Below are 24063 nucleotides of genomic sequence, written 5' to 3' on the forward strand. Positions count from 1 at the left end.
GTGGATAGGTCTGTCGCTACCCCCATTAATGGCAAACCCAAGAAGCAATAGAGCTTCTCCAGGAGAATTTCCATTGCAGTAATCACACATGCAAGACCCAAATCATGAATGTAGTAAGACTTGTACATTTCCAATACATAGGTGTTGAACTCTCCACACATCCTTCCAACACGTCACTTGGACCAAGAAACTCAACATTATGCATGTAAACAGTGTCTGGTCATTTATATACAATGATGTACAATGATTTTAATTGGCCCTTTTCAAGAGAAAGGATTGAGAACTGCACTATAAGAGGCACAGCTATCAGCATACCATAAAAACAAACAGGACTTCTTAACTGAAGAAAGCATTGCAGTAGCTAGTTTTACTAAGAGTGGATACTTAAGGCATAACACATCGTTGATCATGCATACAATTCTTCTTACCATAGGTTTGAAAATCACTGTCATGTCACAAGACATACCAGCTGAAATTTGACCTGGAGGCTTGAATCTAGGATTAAATACAGTAAAATGCAATGTAACAAGAAGCTTTATAAGACATCCATCACACTCCAAATCTGCTGTTGTTACATTAAAGTAACTAGAAGAGGTTAATCCGATAAATATGATCACATAATGGGACAGAACGTATGTTCAGGACAAAGATTAACATGGCCAGTTTAAAGCCAGCGGTCACCGACTGATCTTCAAGCTGTTAACTTTCTCTCAGTCTCCAATTGAACCCTCTCCACTATAGTCGTGGCAAGAACAAAGCAAAGCAATATTACCATTGATGTAGTGATGTACAAAAATCAGTTGTACAAATTACCCCGAAGATAGTGGGGTGAAACAGACATTGGGTGCAGTGTAAAGCGGGTGATAGTGAATTGGCGGCCTGCTTTTCACACCGCCTGATTTTCTTTTCCATCATCTTCAATGGAAATCAGACGGGGTGTAAAACGGGCTGCCGATTCACGACTGCTCGCTATGTGCCAGTGCCCAAGATCAATTTCACCCCCTATATTCCCTACACCAACAGAGCGACACTTATTCTCTAACAACTACATACCAACAAATCCCTTGGAAAAAAAACGCACTAATTGTCACAGACAAGCTGAATGCAACATGAAAATGGAGTGTTTTGAGTTGTCTTTGAATTTGCTGGTTTATAGTAGTGAGTTAAAGTGTTTGAGAAGGTTATACGTAAACTTGTGCTTGGTCAGTCACTCTGTTCCTGTTCAGGTGTAGCTATCTTTGAGATGATTGAAATAACTGAGCCAAACAGCTTTAAGAGTAATCAGGATGGGTAAGGTAACGAGAAATATTGATTTTTTTTTTGCTCAAAATTCTATTCTAACTATTTGGTTTAGTTGTATAGAGTTCTTCTTCTCTTCTGTGCCTAACGACACATGAGCATCCTATTTCTTTGCTTGCTTTGCATCCAGCAGATCGTGCTGTGGGTTGGTTTCGGAACAAAAGTCCCTGACTCACAACGTTCAACCAGGAGAACTGGCTAAATGTGATGCAAGTCGCCACTCCAGTCCACTGGGTGTCATCCCAGAGACCACTTCTCCACTCGCCGGGACTGTATGGAGTTTGTGTTACAGTATTAAAATTAGTCATGTCATTTCAATATTTTTATTACTGTGATAATAGAGATTATTTCAGAGGCAGAGTATTGAACTGAAAATTTTAAAAGTTGCCAGTTGATGGAGACCAGAACTACTCTTGACCAAGAGAGGGACTTCAGTGACTAACTGTAAATCATTAAAGAAAAGACTTGCTTTCAAATAGCCATTACTCTTGCGCATGTATAGAGGGAACTTTGCAGCTTAGCGACAGAATCAATAGTGGTCCGTAAGAAAATGCAGCACAAGATACGACATGGGAATTATTCATATTTTCATAAATTAACTGCCATTAAAAAAAAGGTGAGGTCTGGACAGTTTGGCACCAGCCTCAACTGCTGCTCGCCAGCTTCTGCCCGAGTTAATCGGGGCTAAAGTCCACATGATGAGTACCATTCTAAATCGACAAACTACAGATCTACCATTCTAAGGACCTTGATTTTCCCAGAGTGTGGATTATGCCCTGAAAATATTATATAGACATTCCCGCATTGGACTCATCAGTCACCCGAGAACTCATTAGTGTGGAAGCAAGTCATCCTCGACTCCAAGGGACTGCCTAAGAAGAAGACATTGAGTGAATGAGGAAGAATTAAAAGCATCACTGCAATTTTCATCTTAATTATTTATCTGTTGAATTGAATTGTATAAACAGAATAAATGAATCAGAAATCATAGAATGGTTACAGCACAGAAAGATGTCATTTGTCCCGTCGAGCCTGTGCTGGGTAGATGTGTGATATGACTTATACAACTGATTGAGCTGACCATAATTAACTCATAACTTTGCTCCTTGTGAATTATCAGAATGTATCACACAGCTCCGTGCCATTTCTGCTCTATTTATATTATTGATTAAAGTAAATGCACTCAAAATAAAGCCGCATGTTCCTTTGTTTGGCAGTAAATATAATATATGACCAAAGAAAAATAAGACGTTTACAATATTACAATTTTATCTCTATACAACCTAATTGTTTCATTTCAAATGTCTGTTTCACATGTTCCTAGTTTTCACACAATACTCACTCAACTTCAATAAAGTCCTTCAGATTATCAGTGACGTCAATCAGCCTGCAGAAAGTGATCCCGTACGAGGCATTTATCAGCATCACCTTTTTCTTGTATGTTTTCCCAACATCGAAGTTCTAAAAACACAACAGTGTACAGTATAACATGACTGTTACCATTTTACCTCAATTCATTCTGTACAATGAGCTGTAACAGAACAAAACAAATTGGTGAATTTCAAAATGCAGTGCACGAACTGAGCATCAGTCGAACAGGCAAAAAATTCTAGGCTGACACTCCAGTGCAGTACTGAGGGAGTGCTGCACTGTCAGAGATGCCGTCTTTCAGATGAGATGTTAAAGCGAGGCCCTGTCTGCTCTCTCAGGTGGACGTAAAAGATCCCACGGAACTATTTTGAAGAAGAGCAGGGGAGTTATCCCCGGTGTCCTGGCCAACATTTATCCCTCAATCAATATCACTAAAAACAGATTATCTGCTCATTATCACATTGCTGTTTGTGGGAGCTTGCTGTGCGCAAATTGAGTGCTGCATTTCCTACATTACAACAGTGACTACACGTCAAAAAGTATTTCATTGGCTGTAAAGCGCTTTGGGACGTCCTGAGGTTGTGAAAGGCGCTATAGAAATGCAAGTCTTTCTTTATATCCTTGGACAATTAGAGGTTCATTCTAAGGCAATTCGGTGAGGAAGTTTGCATATAAACAGATGTTGCAAATTTCTGGCTGTATGTCAGAAGAAACCAGCATGAAATTATGTGGGTTTTTTTACTTTTGACACTGAAATGTGATATGTGAAGTGTGACAGATGTGTGCTATATCACACACACAAACCCAGGTTATTACTGTATAACACACCAAGAAGCTAGGGCCTCAGGATATAAATGAAAATGAGTGAACATTTAGACCAGGTATCAGAAAGAACTCAAAGAGTGATAAATGTTTAAACTAGTCTGCCAAGCAACATAATACTGGTAAATATTGAGGTTATTCTGAACAGAATTCGATGTCATGATGAGAGAATTAATTGTACTGCGGGGATAAACCGCGATAGGTTGAATAGGCTTTTCTGATCTGTGACGTTTAGTGTATCTTTATACAACCCTGATTGTTGCCCTCCATGGCATAACGTGTCCACAGCCCCAACAGCTGATTTATTTTTTGAGGTATTAACTGGTGCGGCATTGCTTGCTTTCATTGGGAGTCTGCCCCGCATATTCACTCGTCTGTAGGGGAATCATTCTTTTAATCGAAAGTATTTCCTCGGGGTCATTAATTTTATACTGATGTTCTCCAGTTCTGCTCTCAAATTCCAAGTTAAGTAACCTGCCTGCATCTGCATTATCTGTGAGGATGAGATGCAACGGAAAAGGCTGTGAAATTCGTTGAACCAGTCAAATCACCAGAGAGAAAGAGGAATGCCCGAGAATTGAAATTAGAAAAGGGAAGATCAGCAGGAGGACGCAGTCGGGAACAAAATTACCAGCAGCGAGGAGACATAAACAACATTAGCAGGGAGTCAAGCGAAGGCAGCCAACACAAACAGGAAAAAAACAAAAGGAACAGGAGTTAGGAAAGATGGCCAATATTCACAGAGTGGATGCCGAGTTAAACTCAGCACAATATCTTTTCTATTTCCTATTAATTGTAATCTATTTTCCTTAGATTTCTATCATGTTAAACCCAATGAAATGCTAGTAAATTTTACACACAAAAATATGATGAGGTTTCTTGAAAAAAAAGCCTCCAGATTAAAATAATTTATCTACCATGGCATTGCAGACATGCACAGAACGGAGTTAATCTTGGCAAGTAAAAGGTCAGCTCATTTACATAATTCACTCGTGATGCAGCAAGTATAGCAGGCCCAGGGCTGCGTGATTTTCTATTGTTGATGAGGCGTATGTAAAGGGCTTGACAGGCCAGATGCTGGGAGGATGTTTCCCTTGGCTGGAGAGTCCAGATCTAGGGGTCACAGTCTTAGGATAAGGGGACGGCCATTTGGGACTGAGGTGAGTAGGAATTTCTTTGCTCAGAGGTCAGTGAATCTTTGAGTATATTCAAGACAGGGGTATGGGAATAGAGCGGGATAGTGGAGTTGAGACAGTGGAAAACCGCACCGAGGCCGGACCGGGTAAGTCGGCCTAAAAATAAAAATAGTGAAGCGCACCTCCCCTTTAAGTTTCGCCCCGCGAGCGAAGTGCAGCCCGGTTTGTGACCCGCAAGCCTGGCGCTGACATCGTTTGTGGCAGTCTCATGGGGCTACTCAATTTCCGCCATGAGGCAGAAAGGGATCAGTGTGCACAGCGATAATGTCATCGCCGGAGGTGCAGCAGGTCGGGGCTCGACCGGCAGGGGCTGGGTGCTACCAGTATGACGCCTCTGCTAACTCCCGCGCAATTTTGCGGGAACCGGTAGTGCCCTTTCCTACCCGGTAAAAACACCAGGAGGCGCTTAGGGGAGGCACACAGCAGGCCCATTTCGCCCTCTGTAAATTTCAGGATAGGATGAAAGGGAAGAATATGCCACGTATTTGCCCATGGTTCAAGTTGCTGAATATCAATGGTTACAATGGAATTGACCCACCTTTGTCATATTAAAGCAATTAAGGGAGGTGGGGGTTAGTTTAGGCAGCAGCTTCCTTGCCATCACAGAATGCATTCAGCTTTCAAACAAAGAAGTCCCACCCACAGATCTCTACGTTCTTCTCTTCGGTGTATGTGTAGGACGCTTATGAAGAATAAGCTAACTTTCAACATTGGTACTAACAGATTTTAAAGAACCTGCAACTGTTTGAATTGATGATATAACACCAACCTGGAAGTGGATAATATCGGGCTTGCTGTAGAAAGGGCAGCCTTTGAATTCCCGTCCAGCGGCGACTTGTTTTTGGACGATCCCACTTTTTTGCTTTTCCAACTGGCGAGCAAAGATCTCTTGTTCCATTTTACTAGTACCGACAGCTAAATGTTTGGTGGTGGTTTCATCCTTAACATGATACAGAAAATAAATCCAACATAGGGTAGGGTAACAAAGTCTTGAAAAATTAAGCCTATATATACAGGACACCTCGGCCTCCTTACCCACTGAGAGAGTTTTTATTGTTTCCTACCTTTAAAGCCAGCAGCAGTTGACACTAATACATTTTCTCTAAAAAGCAAAAGAACCAAAAAATGCTGCTAGGAGTAGGTAGGGGTTAGAACATAAGAATTCGGAACCTCGAGCCTACTCCGCCCTTCTGTAAGATCATGGCTGATCGTCTACCTCAACTCCAGTTTCCTGCCCAATCCCCAAATTCCTTGATTCCCTTAATATTCAAAAATCTATCGATCTCGGTCTTGAATATATTCAACAACTGAGCCTCCACAGCCCTCAGGGGCAGAGAATTCCAGAGATACACCACCCTCTGAGTGAAGATGTTTCTCCTCATCTCAGTCCGAAATGGCTGACCCCTTATTCTGAGACTGTGACCTCTAGTTCTAGACTCCCCAGCCAGGGGGAAACATCCTCCCTGCATCTACCCTGACAAGGCCTATAAGAATTTTGCATATTTCAATGAGATCACCTCTCATTCCTCTAAACGGCCAGGCCTTCACAATCTTTCCACATGGGACAATCCCCCCATCCCAGGAATCAGTCTGGTGAACCTTCGTTGAACTCCCTCTATGGCAAGTATATCCTTCCTTGGGTAAGGAGACCAAAACTGTACACAATCCTCCAGGTGTGGTCTCACCGGGGTTGCAGTACGTTGATACTTTTTAAAAAGGTATTTTGAAAATACACAAAACGACTTCAATTATGATGCACCATGCCCTTACAGTAGTTTGAAGATATTTATCAAATTGATCAAGTAACCAAGCTAGTAGATTTGCCAGCATACCTGAATGTATTATTTTATCAAATGATCTGTCAGTTTCCATGCTGAATTAATATCATGTTACCAAGTACACGATTGAAATTAATAGGTTATCAATTATATAAATGATTTGTTTGCCCAACCTGAAGTGTTTGGATAAATGACACCCCACTGTACATTGACATCAGCATGCTACTGCAATAAATCAAAACCTACTTCGGCAACACATGCTGTAGTCAGCGAAACATTTTTCAGTTAACTTCTACAACAACAACTTGTATTTATATAGCATCTTTAACATAGTAAAACGTCCCAGGACGCTTCACAGGAGTGTTATCAAACAAAATTTGACACCGAGCCACATAAGGAGATATATGGGCAGATGATCAAAAGCTTGGTCAAAGAGGTAGGGGACATCTTAAAGGAGGAGAGAGAGGTAGAGAGGTTTAGGGAGGGAGTTCCAGAGCTTGGGGCCCCGGCAGCTGAAGGCACAGTCACCAATTGTTGAGCGATTATAATCAGGGATGCTCAAGAGGGCAGAATTGAAGGAGCACAGAGATCTCAGAGGTTTGTGAGGCTACAGGCATAGGGAGGGGCAAGGCCATGGAGGGATTTGAAAATTAAAACTGGGTGAGCAGGACTTGGTGCGAGTTAGGACACAGGCAGCAGAGTTTTGGATGACCTCAACTTTATGGAGGATGGAAGATGGGAGGCTGGCCAGGAGAGGTCAGACAGTTGCCAGGGAGAGGGATGGAGTCGGTGGCTAGGGAACAGAGTTTGTGGCGGGGACTGATGACAATGGCTTTAGTCTTTCCAATATTTAGCTGGAGGAAATTTCTGGATGGTAATGATTTAAATCTCTGCCTATCATTTACCACAATTTCAATCCAACAACTATAAATTCCAGAACACCATTTAACTGTGTTATTTCAATAATTTTCTACTTTTCCTGACTTTATTATAGGTGAAACATTTTATGAATTTACTTCCATGAGGTTTGGAGTACTTTTAACAACTAGCGATTAATTGTGATAATCATTAGCAAAAGCGCCTTTCCTTATTCATAACCTCAGATATTTTTGAATCCATAAAGTAATTTTAAATAATCTCAAACAAACAAAAAATATTATCTGATTACAAGAGAAATGCGGATGAATTAGAACATTTAACATGCAGAAGGTAATTTATTTATTTATGCTGATTTCACAGAGGTTAAATGTTTCAATTTAACACAACTAATGCTGCTTTCACTTGCAAGCAGTACTAATTCAATCAACGGGAATAGTGCATTATCTGCATCGAACCTTGGTTAGACCACACGGAGCACTGCATACTGTTCTGGTCGCCATATTATAAAAAGGATATAGCGACACTGGAGAGGGTGCAGAGAAGATTTACAGAAATGCGAGGGTATACATATCAGGAAAGGATGAGCAGGCTGGGTCTCTTTTCTCTTGAAAAAATAAGGCTAATAGAGGTGTTTAAAATGATGAAAGGTTTTGATAGAGTGGATACAGAGAGAATGTTTTCACTTGTGGGGAAGAGCATAACTAGTGTCCATCAATATAAGATCATCACCAAGAAATCCAATGGGGAATTCAGGAGAAACCTCTTTAACCAGAGAGTGGTGAGAATGTGGAACTCGCTGCCACAGGGAGGGGTTGAGGCGAATAGTATCGATGCATTTAAGGGGAGGCTGGACAAACTAATGGGGAAGAAAGGAATAGAGGGTTACGCAGACAGAATTAGATGAGGAAAGACAGGAGGAGGCTCGAGTGGAGCATAAACACCGGCATGGACTGGTTGGGCCGAATGGCCTGTTTCTGTGCCGTATATCCCATGTAATCCCATTGTTATTGTAACCAGTTTAACTCGTGTCAAAGGTAGCACAGATTGTGTCAAATTTTACTGTATTCAACCAGCAGTAAATGACAAGTAATAAATACCGAATGTTGGTCAACTGGAAAAATAAGCAGTAGAATTCCAGTGCCTCCCTTCTACCCCATCAAGTAGTATCAGTATGTTAGGACACAGTGACAGACAGTATGATCATTCATGTGGCAGTTTTGTATACTCTACCACAATCACAGTCCGGGTTAGACTGGGCAAACAGAGCCTAAAGGCCGTATTTTACAAAAGGTACTATTTAAAGGAAAAGTCATTCTTTGCAACTTTAAATCTTCTGTCAAAACTATTTACTGTTCCACTCAGAAAAAGATTACTGGGCTTATTTTAGAGTCTTGAGTAGCAAACCATTTTTTTTAAAGTACAGAACAGCAGCTTCTCAGACAGAGCTTTCAAAATTGAGTGGATTTCAAATTATAGCTACTTTTCGGGTGAATCATTCAGAAAAATGTTTGCAGCGGTAACGAGCATAACTGTGGATAAACTTCATGGAGCTGTTTAGAATTGATTAGACCTAATTAATCAAAATCAACATGGATACCTAAGCAACATAAATTATGTTCATAATGGTAAAATTGAAGGGCTGCTTGTCAGCTATTAGTTTGGCACAAAAATTATTCTGATGTACTGGACCTACCAAACCAAAACACAAATAATTGGCCCTGAATTTCCTCAGATCGTGCCCGATGGTGCACTGCAGCATTGATCCTGTCGGGGATTGTTAGGTCAGCAGGAGAGCAGTTTATTTGCATGGGGCAGGCAGACATAAGCATCACTGGTGGCTACCTGCTCCATGACCACAGAAACTTCCATGATCTTCCTGCCTTGGGAGGTGGGAGTGGATTGGCTCACACCTCAAAGGTGACCCTGCCAATGATCTCATGCACTTCGGACCAAATTTTAAGAAACACTTTTTGAAATTCTTTTAATTTTAATTTATTTTTTACGGATGCCTGGCCAGGACTTCACCAGTGGGGTTACCCATGCATTCTTGTAGAAGCTAGTGTGCCTCCATTCAGTTGGTGCACCAGCCGCCACATAGATGCCTGGTTGCGACTGAGGAACAGCAGGAAGTCTCGCTCCTGGCTCCACCACGTCCTGTGTCCTGTGAGGGGCAGGCAGAAGCACCTTATAAGGCAGTAAGGAAACTCCAGTGGTGACCGGAGGAACCCCTGCAGAATTATATTCAGTTCAGACATGATGAGCTCCTCATTTAGAAAATATAGCAGCATCTGGCAGTATAGGAAGATTTATTGTAAACGTCAATTGATAGCAGAATCTTCATCTTAATGCATCCTCGAAGCTTTTAAATCAAAATTAGACAGATGCTTAGTTCTTAATGAGTTCAAAATGGAACTATCAAACATTGCTCATCTATTGCTTTAAAACTTAGTTGTTCTATTTTATTTTAATAACTAAAAGCAATTTAATAAATAATACTATTAAAAATAGGCTTGAGACTATTTTGACTTCAAGGCTCTCGAGTGGTGTCTGCAATTAAAACATAGAAACATAGAAAATAGGTGCAGGAGTAGGCCATTCGGCCCTTCGAGCCTGCACCACCATTCAATAAGATCATGGCTGATCATTCACCTCAGTACCCCTTTCCTGCTTTCTCTCCATACCCCTCGATCCCTTTAGTCGTAAGGGCCATATCTAACTCCCTCTTGAATATATCCAATGAACTGGCATCAACAACTCTCTGCGGCAGGGAATTCCACAGGTTAACAACTCTCTGAGTGAAGAAGTTTCTCCTCATCTCAGTCCTAAATGGCTTATCCCTTGTCCTTAGACTGTGTCCCCTGGTTCTGGACTTCCCCAACATCGGGAACAGTCTTCCTGCATCTAACCTGTCCAGTCCCGTCAGAATTTTATATGTTTCTATGAGATCCCCTCTCATCCTTCTAAACTCCAGTGAATAAAGGCCCAGTCGATCCAGTCTCTCCTCATAGGTCAGTCCTGCCATCCCGGGAATCAGTCTGGTGAACCTTCGCTGCACTCCCTCAATAGCAAGCACCTCCCTCCCCCCACACTCTTTGATTCTCAAACCCCTGGGCATTCACACCATCATTGATAGCAGAATCTTCAGCTACATTGGCCATACTCTCTGGAACTGTCTCCCTAAATCCTTCCACTTCTCTCCCTGCCTTTAAATCCTCTCTTTCTAATCAAGGTTTCAGTCACCTCTCCTAATGTTCCTACCACATGTCAACATCTGTTCCTTTTTTCTGTTTGCCCCTGTACACTGCCTTGGGACATTTTTCTGTGTTAAAATGTTTAAATATAACTTCTGGCCATAGTTTTAACTATTTGAAAACTTTTTGGGGCATTTTCAGCTTTCCTCAGACAGTGCAATGAAAACTCATGGGTCTCTCAGAACATTAGGAATTTAATTTTAACTTTCAATATCGATTTTTTTTCTGAGCATAAATAAGAAATTACATTCACACTCCATGGAACATTCAATTATCAACACAAGCCTAACAGTCGATGGCCTATTAATAGCAGTCATGGACATTGAACACATTTGCCTTCATGATTGGTGCAGCTTATGACCTGATATTCCCAGAGTGACATATTCAGGAAGATTTTTTTCTATTGCCTAATATTCATTAACCTGTTCAAGATAAGTTTCAAACTAATGGTTCATTATACTGTATCTCAAAGCAGTTCCCAGACAGCAGCCCAAGGCTCCTTGTGGGGCCCGGAACAGCACACCTGCCTCATAAGGAAACAGAAAAAAAGGACACCTCCCTTTATGGACCTTTTCTGCTCCGGCTCCTTTTTCCGACGGGTTGGACCTGGCAGAGAAACCATGAGGACTTCCTTACACAGGCCTGGGATTCAGATTGCAGATGGGCCCAGAACTGCATGCCTAAAGAAGGGTCCTGATGGCCTTGGGCGGGTGACACAGATGTCTACAATTTAAAATTGCAGTCAGCAGGATGGTGGCAAGAGATCGGGGGGGGGGGGGGGGTAAGTCTCTTGCTCCATTTTAACCCCCCCCGCCCCCCCCTCCCATTCCTGCCTGGTTTCCATCAGGTAAGGGGAGTCAAAATATCCCCCCATTCTCTTTTTCTACTTGAATTGATCTAATAATCCGGAGCATTCAATTTACTTCTACAAATCTATTTATTTAATGATACAAAGCTCAATGGGAATGTAAGTTGTGAGGAGGATGCAAAGAGGCTTCAAGGGGATATAGACAGGCTGAGTGAATGGGCAAGAACATGGCAAATGGAATACAATGTGGAGAAATGTGAAGTTAGCCACTCTAGTAGAAAAAATAGAAAAGGAGAGTATTTTTTAAAATGGTGAGAGAATGGGAAATGTTGTTGTTCAGAGACACCTGGGTGTCCTTGTACACCAATCACTGAAAGTTAACATGCTGGTACAGCAAGCAATTAAGAATTTAATGGTATGTTGGCCTTTATTACCAGAGGATTTGAGTATAAGAGTAAAGACATCTTATTGCAATTATATAGGGCCCTGGTGAGACTGCACCTGGAGTATTGTGTACAGTTTTGGTCTCCTTACCGAAGGAAGGATATACTTGCTATAGAGGGAGTTCAACGAAGGTTCACCAGACTGATTCCTGGGATGGGGGGATTGTCCTATGAGGAGAGATTGAGTAGACTAGGCCTATTGGGCCCAAGTTTCCACACGATAAAAAACTCGCGATTCTGGAGAGCCCTGCAGCTCCTTGTCTGTTTGGCTTGGCGCCCAGGGGGGGCGGAGCCTACACTCGCGCCGATTTTGTAAGTGGGAGGGGGCGGGTACTATTTAAATTAGTTTTTTCCTGCCGGCAACCCTGCGCGTGCGCGTTGGAGCGTTCGCGCACGCGCAGTGTGAAGGAAACATTGGCACTCGGCCATTTTTGTAGTTCTTTGTAGCTGTTTAACTTTTGAACATTTTTTAATAAAACCACATTGCCATCAGCACATCAGCACTGAGGCTTCCTGCTTACTGCCCCTCCCTCCCTCCTGTTCGCGGGAACGACGCTGAGCTGACTGTAAGGCTTCCACCTCAAGTGGAAGGCTGCTTGCTGCCTGGTTACTGCCTGCCTGCCCCTCCCCTCCCGTTCGCGGGAACGACGCCACACCGCTGAGCTGACTGAAGCACTTTCACACAGGTAGGAAGATGGTTTATTTAATCTTTTCTTTGCTTATAAATGTTTATTTAGGTTGGATTTATTTGTATAATATTTGTAGAAGTATAAATAAGGATTTATTGTAGAATTTAATGACTTCCCTCCCCCCCTCCCCCCCACCTCGTTCTGGACGCCTAATTTGTAACCTGCGCCTGATTTTTTAATGTGTAGAACAGGTTTTTCAGTTCTACAAAAATCTTCACTTGCTCCATTCTAAGTTAGTTTGGAGTACGTTTTCACTGTGGAAACTTTCAAATCAGGCGTCAGTGGCCGGACATGCCCCCTTTTGAAGAAAAAATTCTGTTCCAAAGTAGAACTGTTCTACCTGACTAGAACTGCAGAAAAAAAAATGTGGAGAATTGCGATTTCTAAGATAGTCCGTTCTCCACCAGTTGCTCCTAAAAAATCAGGCGCAAATCATGTGGAAACTTGGGCCCATAGTCTCTAGAGTTTAAAAGAATGAGAGCTGATCTCATTGAAACATACAACAATCTTACACGGCTTGACAGGGTAGTTGCAGGGAGAATATTTCCCCTGGCTGGGGACTCTGAGGGGTCACAGTATCAGGATAAGGGGTCGGCCATTTGGGACTGAGATGAGGAGAAACTTTTTCACTCAGAGGGTGGTGAATATTTGGAATTCTCTACCCTAGAGAGCTGTGGAGGCTCAGTCTTTGAGTATATTCACAACAGAGATCGATAGATTTTTGAATATTAAAGGAATCGTGGGATATGGGGACAGTGCAGGAAAGTGGACTTGAGGTCGAAGATAGGCCATGATCTCACTGAATGGCGGAGCAGGCTCGAGGGGCCGAATGGTCTACTCCTGCTCCTAATTCTTATGTTTAGAAATTACTGTTCAAAAATTATTTTCCATAAAATCCAATGCATAATCTGCACCTTCTACATACTTATCACTGAAACCTGTTTCTTTCAATTATAATGATTATAAAAATATTACTGTGACTTATAATTCAAACTTTGCCATATTATTCTCAGCTAGAACCACTAAGTAAAATATACCAAAGTAGATTGCTTACAAGAAGTGGGTTCAGTTAATACATGTACGTTCTCCGGTCTCCCTCTGTGCAATACTCCTTGCTTGGGAGACTAATGCATCATCACTTATCATCGTTAGAAACATGCTCCTTTATACCTTGCATGGTTCACTCTTGTAATCCCAAAGCCCTGAAAATTCAGGCTGATCCAGACTTTCTTCCTCCTCATGGTCACTGACGTCCTGTGTGACATGGTCTTGGGTCTGTTTTCTGATGGCTTCTTCATCGGATATTGGTGACGGGAATCGCCAATCTTCCTGCGTGGGAAAGAAACAAATGCATCAAAATCTAGACCTGCAATAATTTTTTGTGTGTCAATAGGGATTGATCTTTCCAACTGGTTTAATATCAGTACCAAGACTCAGAAGTCTGGGGCCATTTTCTTGATGAATAGGAGCCAGACCTGAGCTGTGTTAAAATACATTTTTGAGCAGAAGCTTGACTAAAACTTGGTTAGCTGCTCCAGCCAGTCTGATGCTGAGTTGTCAATCCAGTGGAAGAACAGATAGCAGAGTGAAGCTATCTTTCTATATCAAGTAAAAATCCTCCCTGGGCTAGTGACCGTGTTCTTTATTTCTGTAACTGTACCCAAGCAGAGATTGAACCTATTGTACCAAATGACTTTCATCACACTCAGTGATTTACCTGCTATGGAATAAAGCAGTTTTCGAATTGAATTAAACAACATTAACAAAACCATTTTGGAGAGATTAAAGGAGTACACGTGCTTAAGACACAGAGATGCAATCTAGATCACACTGGAGTTTCATTGTTCTGGTCCTAGGTCCAGCTACCACGGGCAATGGGAGGCAGCTTCCAGAAGAAAGTAAGCAACCAAATGGCATAAAAGAGCAACTGACACCATTGAACCACAGTAGATGCCTGAAGACTTGATTTCATAACAATCGGCTCATGGTCCCGATTTCTGATTGAGTCTATGGGGTAGTTTTTTGCAAGCAAATTGAAAATCTATTCCTATGTATCCAACGTAAAAAACTACCAATGTTATACTCGGAAAGAGAAAAATAAATTCCCCTTTCTGGTTGATTATCAACAACAACAACTTGTATTTATATAGCGCCTTTAACATAGTGAAACGTCCCAAGACACTTCACAGGAGTATTATGAGACAAAAAATGTGACACCGAGCTACATAAGCTTGACCAAAAGGTTGGTCAAAGAGGTAGGTTTTTTAAGGAGCATCTTAAAGGAGGAAAGAGGGGTTAAGGCAAGGTGTTCCAGAGTTTGGGGCCCAGGCAACAGAAGGCACGGCCACCAAAGATTGCGAACAGTCTGGTTCAGCCTCAGAGAGAAGTTGGGGAGAGGGATGGAGTCAGTGGGGAGGGAACGGAGTTTGTGGCATGAACCGAAAACAATGGCTTCGGTCTTCCCAATATTCTATTGGCAAAAATTTCTGTTCATCTAGAATTGGATGTCGGACAAGCAGTCTGACAATTTAAGAAACCGTGGAGGGGTCGAGAGAAGTGATAGTGAAATAGAGCTGGGTGTCATCAGCGTACATGTGGAAACTGACGCTGTGTTTTCGGGTGATGACGCCAAGGGGCAACATGTAGATGGGAAATAGGATACCAGGGGGCAAAAAATCAACTCCCTTTGACGTTCCATGACAGCTACGTACACTACAGCGACCCAACAAACAGAAAAAAACAGCTGCGACTTTACTTGCTACTGGTACTTTCCCATGCAGCCATTCTGCTTTCCTAATTCCACTGTCACTACGTTCCCTCACTATCACCTGCTGCTTTGCACTTCTGCTCCATTAGGGAGTTTGGTTCCTGCCTCCTGATCGTTCCCTGCCAAGCCTCTGGCACTTGCCCCCCCATTTACTCTCAAGCTTCCATTACTTGTTCCACAAGCAATGCCACAGGAGTTGTAGCGGTAAGTTGGAAAAGTCTCCATTTGAATAGATCACACCACTAACTAAACAGCATGATATGAAAAACTACTTCAACTGGTTTATTGCATCGGCAGCCTCAGAATTACTGACAGAAACTGTACACGACATGTTTTAGTCCCATTTATAGCACTAAAAAACATTTAAAGCCCTCAGCAGGTTACTACTTTAATTTTCTTTTAAAGGATTTTCTGCACAGCCACTACCGCTTAATTAGAAAGGTTGATGACAATGATACTCTGCAGTGCCACTCAATGCACACGGAAGAGTTTTTCAATTACATATGTATTTAATATAGTAGTGTTAGTCAATAGCTCCGGAAGAAAAACTCTATGTATCGCCATTATAACTGTGTATATTATTAAAACCCTTACGTATGGCGCACACTTCCGTCCACAAACCTTAATTCCTATTAACATTTAACATTGAAAATCCTTGCTTAATATGTTCTGCAGAATGTTACAATTCTTTCATCATAGTCAGATGTCATTTGGAATTTTACAAATATGGACATAGATGGCGTCTGCAGTGTGTACCATCTAGAAGACGCACTGCAGCAACTCGCCAAGGCTTCTTCGGCAGCACCTCCCAAACCCGCGACCTCTACCACCGAAAAGGACAAAGACAGCAGGCGCATGGGAACACCACCACCTCCACGTTCCCCTCCCAGTCACACACCATCCTGACTTGGAAATATATCGGCCGTTCCTTCATCGTCGCTGGGTCACAATCCTGGAACTCCCTCCCTAACAGCACTGTGGGAGCACCTTCACCACACGGACTGCAGCGGTTCAAGAAGGCGGCTCACCACCACCTTCTCAAGGGGCAATTAGGGACGGCCAATAAATGCCGGCCTTGCCAGCGACGCCCACATCCCAGGATTTTTTAAAAGGTGCGGCTATATATAAATATAATAAACATGGGGGCAGAAATCCCGGCCTCCCTGGGTTCGTAGCCAGTTTTCGGCGCACAATGGGCATGCGCTAAAAACCGGCTTTTCCGATCTGTCAAGCTGGAGCTTGACAGATCCTCCACATCTCGGGAGCGAGGATATTTGCAAGGGCAAGATTGCGGGAGTTACCATATCTTTCCCAACAAATGTCCTCAAAACTCTTACGCCGATAAAAGCAGGCGCATAGCCTACTGTTACAGGCGTTAAGAGACTTAAAACACACAAAAACATAATGAAATAAAATTTTAGAAACGCATTTTATTGTTAAACACCCTCCCCACTACGGTAAGTTTATTTTAAACCATAATTTAAAAAACGTTTTTAAAAATCTGAAAAATATCTTTTTTAAATACCTAAATAACTAATTTAAATGAATAAAAATATGTTGTGCATTTTTTCTATCTTTCATTATTGGTTATGTGTGTTTGAGGGCTGTTTCTCATTCATAATAATGGGAGTTCCAACTTAGAGAGTTCCCATTGTTATGAATGAGAATATATTATACCCGATTGGCTGCCCAGAGCCATGTGACTCCAGCTCCAGGCCTGCGCACGTCCCGACGTGCACGCGCTGCGACGCGCAGTCAGCGGAGGCCTCGGGACCGGGAACTCGAGTGGGCGCAGCAGCTTCAGGTAGGTGCGCTTCTTTTTTCTAGAATCCAGTCGAACACCCGCGGGAAGGAGAAGCCGGGATTTCTGGGCCAAACATGTAGTATGATCAAGTACATTAAGTTTGTCAGATGAGTTACTTTACTTACTTCATTAGTACCTGTACATATTTTGTGTTCAGCGCATCTCTCTAGGTATTGCAGCAGTTTTTTTCTTGGTTTCCATGTCTCTGAAATATTATCTTGGATCTTTCGAGTATCCAAGAATAGTTCAGGATTGACCCTTTTCTTCTTTTCCATATTAAATTCTTCCCTAAGGATCTTCGCCATAATTTCCGCCTTGAAAGTTTTCTGCTGTTCTGTGAATGCCCTTTGAAAATCATAAAAGATAAATATATGATAAATAAAGAAACTTGCATTTCTATAGCGCCTTTCACGACTACCGGATGTCTCAAAGCGCTTTACAGCCAATGAAATACTTTTTGAAGTGTAGTCACTGCTGTAATGTCGGAAATACCAAATTAACAGCAAAGAAACAGGCCATTCCACCCAACAGGTCTACGCTAGTGTGTATGATCCCACCTTACTACATCTTATCCCATCAACATATCCTGCTATTCCTTTTCCCCTAACTTCCCCTTAAATGCATCTATGCTATTTGCTTCAATTACTCCACATTCTCACCACACTGTAACCACAGTTAGACAATAGATATTTATAGTCCAAATATAGATTATTTCAATTAATTACATTTTGGTAAAAACTATAAAATTCCCCGGTGCTTTCCGCCTGTTTTCGCCCCGGACGGGTGGCAATGAGCCAGCTTCAAGCGCCCCACCGGGATTTTCGGGGCCGGTTTTGCAGCTGCACAGAGCATTAATGCCCAGAAGAGGCGAGTCGGTGTGCAATGCCCCTGGTTGCAACACCGGCTCGCTTTTTGCCTCCCACCCGACCCGTACGCCCCGCAGCGCGAACTGCTGGGACCACCTGTGAATACGGGCGGTCCGCCCTATGCCGGCTACAGGTAAGTGTGATTGTTTGTCCTTTTATTGGTTTTTTTGTGACTTATGTTGTGGTGGCTCGGGCTATGTATTGGGAATGTCTTTGGTCTTTTATTTTCAAGTTTTTTTTCTCCCCAGACGGGGAGAAAACTTGTTAGCTGGCCCCCAGTCTACATTTATAGTGTAACTGAAAGGGGACGCAAGCTGTAGGTTGGTAACGCTGCAATCAGGTCTGGCCTTGACTTTTTCTTCATTCCTTTTGGGACTTTTAAGCCTTAACGGCTTCCTTAACTTCAACTCCATGCTGCTTGGTTTGCTCTGCATAATTATCCACTGCTTAAATCTGCAGCCCCATTGACCCCGCCCCCCAGTGTTTCAGCCCTCCTCTTTAAGGTGCTACTGCATATATATATGGCCGTCTCCAACATAGGCACATAGGAACAGGAGTAGGTCATTCAACTCCTCGAGCCTGTTCCACCATTAACTGATCTGGCTGATCTGGGACCTAACTCTATGACCCCAAGTTTCCACATGATTTGCTCCTGATTTTTAGGAGCAACTGGTGTAGAACGGAGTATCTTAGAAATCGGAATTCTCCACATTTAGTTTGCTCCAGTTCTAGTCAGTTAGAACAGTTTCACTTTGGAACAGATTTTATTTTCAAAAGGGGGCATGTCCGGCAACTTACGCCTGATTTCAAAGTTTCGTGAGTGAAAACTTACTCCAAACTAACTTAGAATGGAGTAAGTGAAGATTTTTGTATGCTCGAAAAAACCTTGTCTACACTTTAGAAAATCAGGCGTAGGTTACAAATAAGGCGTAGGGAATGGTGGGGGGGGAGGGGGGGAAGGGAAGTCATTAAATTCTACAATCAATCCTTAGTTATACTTATACAAATATTATACAAATAAATCCAACCTGAATAAAAATTTATAAGCAAAGAAAAGATTAAATAAACCATGTTCCTACCTGTGTGAAAGTGCTTCAGGCAGGCCTTTCATGTTGGAGACAGGCAGCGGTGTGGCGTCAGTGTCTCGACGGCAGCGGCAGCAAGCTTCGAGCTGAGCTGCAGTGCTTGAGGCAGGCCTTCATTCTCTTCGTGGCTGGCCGCGAAGAAGCAGCACCGGACGGACCCGAGGCCATTTGGCCATGAGATATCAGCGGCGTCAGTGGCTGGCCGGCAGCCAAAGAATCAGCAGCGGACCGATGTGAGGCCATTCGGCCATGAGATATCAGCGGCATCAGTGGCTGGCCGGCAGCCGAAGAATCAGCGGACCGATGTGAGGCCATTCGGCCATGAGATAGCAGCGGCGTCAGTGGCTGGCCGGCAGCCAAAGAATCAGCAGCGGACGGACGTGAGGCCATTCGGCCACAGGATATCAGCGGCGTCAGTGGCTGGCCGGCAGCCGAAGATACAGCAGCAGCCTTCGAGCTGTGAGGGGGACTGAGGCCATTTGGACAGGGAGAGGCAGCCACATCGACAGTTTTATATTTAAATTTGCAGAATGGGTGCTGCATTGTCAACATCACGTATTATTGCAAAGTTGAATTGGCACTCTTATTTCTCCAAACACACAGTCCTTAATTTGCATGCACCAATGCAGCACCAGTTCTGCAAGTTTAGCAGTGAAAAGCTGAACTCACTGATTTCAGCAGGTGATTTATTCAGCAGTGCTGCTAAAAGCACTCCCTCACACACAGAAATATCAAAAAAAATTAAATTATAAGCCTTTGCAGGGTCCAAGAAACAAATCTTCACTTTTTCTGCAGTATTTTTAAAAATGGCCGAGTGCCAATGTTTGTGTGAGACTGCGCGTGCGCGCACGCTCCAACGCGCATGCGCAGGGTTGCCGGCACCACGAAGGCTAATTTAAATTGTACCCGCCCCCTGCTACTTAGAAAATCAGCGAGAGTGTTAGGCTCCGCCTCCTGCTGCGAAGAGCGCGCCGCGCCAAGCAGACGTCGAGCTCCAAGGAGCTCGAGAATATTGGACTTTTTTTTAGGCGCAGTTTTCGGCGCGAAAAACAGGCGCCCAGCTCGGAGGTGCGCCGTTTTCACCGCGGCACGAAACTTGGGGCCTATATACCCACCTTTGCCCTATATCCCTTAATACCTTTGGCTAACCAAAAATCTATCAATCTCAGACGTAAAATTATTAATTCAGTTTACATCTACTGCCTTTTGTGAGAAAGAGTTCCACATTTCTACCACCCTTTGCATGAAGAAGTGTTTCCTAACTTCTCCCATGGCTTTGATTTCCCTTGTCCGTTTCTCTCTATCTACCTTATGAATTCCTTTTAAAATCTTTCACCCCATAACCTTCTATAATCCAGGGAATACAAGCCTAGTTTATGCAATTTCTCCTCATAATTTAAAGCAATGCGATTCATGCTGGCATGTCACCTGTTCCGTTTAGAGGAGGCCTGACCACAAACATTGATTGTGCCACACACATTGTCATTAGTTGAGTGGACTGGTCGCTCCACCCACAGCCTGCCCGATGTACGCCAGCCGCGAAAATCGACCCTCCCCTTCACTCCCCCCGCGTCAAAGTATCAAAAGTCTAGCGTGGAGGCGGAAGTTTATAACCATCTTCGAATCTGCAGACTTTCCTCACCAAACAAGTTTTGATTGACCTCAAGCTGTATTTGTTTATAGAAATTAGACTTTATAGCTTTAAATGAACAGGCCTGCTTAAGACACAATTACCCTCATAAGCAGAATAATACATTGTTTATAACACTCCTGCAATTATGAAACAATGGATTATCCAACTTGCCATGAAGGATGCCATGAGAGATCCACTAGTTTACGTTAGCAAGCAGTCCAGTCAGTCTCTTTTTAATAGCTCCAGCCCACTAACCACACTGCTCCCACTCCCAAACACACTGGGGGACGATTTCCTCTGTGTGCAATATGTAGCAAAATCATATGCATCATCTTTATCAAAGCGTTTTATGATTTTACTACATACAAGTCACCATGTGGGCAAGGGTAACAGAGCTCCAACCAGTCGAAGGTAGATTGATTGCACACCAGATCCACCTGATGACCAAGAAACAAGTACTCGGGTTGCTAGCAATTATTGCAGATTCGTTCCTTCTGACATCAGTTTTAAACGGGGGGTGGGGGGGGGAGTGAAGAGTGTGGCTCATCGAGGCAGAAAATGCTATTGAAAGTCTGGGCATTTCAGAAGCAGGAAATGTATTCACTGTATTGCGTGGACAGCACATAGCATGGTTACAGTCAAACGTGACAAAAATGCATGTTTGTTGAGATAGATCATTACAAGGGTACTGTGTGGCCATGCAACAGAAGCGCTGCCTGATTTGAACAAGGAAAATGAATTCATGTGTAGACAAGAAAGTCAAATGCAATCACACCAATTATGTTCTTACCCCAAAACTGCATTTATAAAATGAGGCAGATTTATCTGGATCTCCCACAGAAGACTTACCATCCATACCTGTGCTTTGTAAACTTTATAATCTGCTACAGCCCAACCTATAGGCAACTTATAGAAAGGGCTAGCTTTTTCCCCACAGCTGTGAAGATCACCAATGCTTTAAGCTTTTATGCAACTACAGGGGACATATGTCACATGAGACAATCTGCTATTAATAGATGCATCAAGCAAATAGCAGATGGCATGTTTGAAAAAGGTAACACCTTTATCACTTTTCCTGTGGAAAGAAAAAATCTTTTGGACAGGCCACAGATCTTTGACCAGATGGCGGGACTCCCAAGAATGCAAGGCATCGTAGGTGGCCCTCATGTGTGAGTCCTCCACAATACAGCTTGCGTGTAATATCTGATGATAGTATTAGCTCCAGGCAGATTTATTGATGGAAGTACAAGCTGTCTCTGTGCCACACACAAAGTGTACTGCAGCTTTATTACCATCAAATCATGTGCGGAAAACTTTAACAGTTGTCTCGATGCTTTGCATGTTGCCTCCAAGAGCCTGCACCAGCTAGTTCTGGTTGAGCTGTGGCACTCCTCCCAACAGCTAAATAACTGCAATCACTCTCTGTGACCTCCATCCAGGCAGCTTGCACCGGTTTCACAGCGGGGTACCCTTCAGCTCCAAAGATGGGCACCCTCCTGTGTTGTACCTTCGACCACAGGACCTCCAAGGCATCAACATCAAAAGAGGGAGTTCTTCCCACATCTCTGCTCTCAGCCATTACTTAGCACGATGCATTGCTCTAAAAGTTTAAACAGCAATCATTACTGATTGCAGTGCAAAGGAAGCTTTGCCATGTCAAAATCTCCCTTTTAATGACAAGCCCAGCCTTTTAAGAACTGTTGCCTTGGCAGATTTAACCTGCCTTGGCCAATCAGAATCCTTGCTGGGCCCTTCCATTTGTGCAAGGAAGCCGTTAAAATTAGTAGGAGAGTTCAGCCACACAAAATCTAGTGATGCCAGACCCTCCTGTGTGCACTCTCAGCCCGAGCCTACCCATGCTCGAAGCGGCTGTAATGTATTTGCTTCATGGGTTCTTTGCTTAAGAATTCATAGCAACACATTGTTATTCAGAACTAGTTGGTTTATTAAAAGTTTAACAATCACACTACACATTACCGGTTCATCCACTAGGCTCACAACTGCATACCTCATCGTGGATGACCTAGACCCAACTGACTGGGGTTTTATTGAGTCTTGTGAACATCACGTGACTGGTTAAGCCACTCACAATGCAACAGCTCGACAAACCTGTGAGCATGCTCACAGGGGCATATATCACACTGGGCCAGGCCCTAATTACACAACCCTAGAATTAGGGCTACAGAGTGCGTTAGTGCATTTTAAAATTATAGACAAGATAATTTTTGCTGTTAAATAGCATTCCTTCTCCCAGTTTCACTAATTGCCTACAATCCCTCCCATTCTGTCTGTAAAGTTCATCGCTTTTCTCTCCCCCACTAGCCACCCCCCCCCCCCCCCCCACCCCACCACTTTCACTTTTGATTGGCTGGATTTCTAAGGAGAACGGAGCCTTGTTTAAAACCTCAGCAAACATAAGAACATAATAATTAGGAACAGGAGTAGGCCATCTAGCCCCTCGAGCCTGCTCTGCCATTCAACAAGATCATGGCTGATCTGGCCGTGGACTCAGCTCCACTTACCCGGCCGCTCCCCATAACCCTTAATTCCCTTATTGGTTAAAAATCTATCTATCTGTGACTTGAATACTTTCAATGAGCTAGCCTCAACTGCTTCCTTGGGCAGAGAATTCCACAGATTCACAATCATCTGGGAGAAGAAATTCCTTCTCAACTCGGTTTTAAATTGGCTCCCCCATATTTTGAGGCTGTGCCCCCTAGTTCTAGTCTCCCCTACCAGTGGAAACAACCTCTCTGCCTCTATCTTGTCTATCCCTTTCATTATTTTAAATGTTTCGATAAGATCACCCCTCATCCTTCTGAACTCCAACGAGTAAAGACCCAGTCTACTCAATCTATCATCATAAGGTAACCCCCTCATCTCCGGAATCAGTCTAGTGAATCGTCTCTGTACCCCCTCCAAAACTAGTATATCCTTCCTTAAGTAAGGTGACCAAAACTGCACGCAGTACTCCAGGTGCGGCCTCACCAATACCCTATACAGTTGCAGAAGGACTTCCCTGCTTTTGTACTCCATCCCTCTCACAATGAAGGCCAACATTCCATTCGCCTTCCTGCAAACTAACTTTTTGGGATTCATGCACAAGGACCCCCAGGTCCCTCTGCACCGCAGCATGTTGTAATTTCTCCCCATTCAAATAATATTCCCTTTTACTGTTTTTTTTTCCCAAGGTGAATGACCTCACACTTTCCGACATTGTATTCCATCTGCCAAACCTTAGCCTATTCGCTTAAACTATCTAAATCTCTTTGCAGTCTCTCTGTGTCCTCTACAGAACCCACTTTCTCACTAATCTTTGTGTCATCTGCAAATTTTGTTACACTACACTCTGTCCCCTCTTCTAGGTCATCT

At 43.1% G+C, this 24063-nt stretch overlaps 1 protein-coding gene across 3 annotated transcripts in view; it reads right to left on the reverse strand.

Moving 5' to 3' along the window:
- Positions 1-24063, reverse strand: part of cfap74 (cilia and flagella associated protein 74) — a 224664-nt gene that overhangs the window by 123281 nt on the left and 77320 nt on the right. For all 3 annotated transcript variants that reach the window (XM_070860623.1, XM_070860622.1, XM_070860624.1), the window contains 5 exons: positions 17233-17452; positions 13707-13865; positions 5458-5628; positions 2642-2760; positions 429-495 (listed from right to left, as the gene is read on the reverse strand). In XM_070860623.1, the coding sequence (XP_070716724.1) occupies positions 429-495; positions 2642-2760; positions 5458-5628; positions 13707-13865; positions 17233-17452 (736 nt within the window). The remainder of the gene's footprint in view (positions 1-428; positions 496-2641; positions 2761-5457; positions 5629-13706; positions 13866-17232; positions 17453-24063) is intronic.

Source organism: Pristiophorus japonicus, chromosome 18, assembly GCF_044704955.1.
Source record: "Pristiophorus japonicus isolate sPriJap1 chromosome 18, sPriJap1.hap1, whole genome shotgun sequence".
In the NCBI taxonomy this organism is placed as follows: domain Eukaryota; kingdom Metazoa; phylum Chordata; class Chondrichthyes; family Pristiophoridae; genus Pristiophorus; species Pristiophorus japonicus.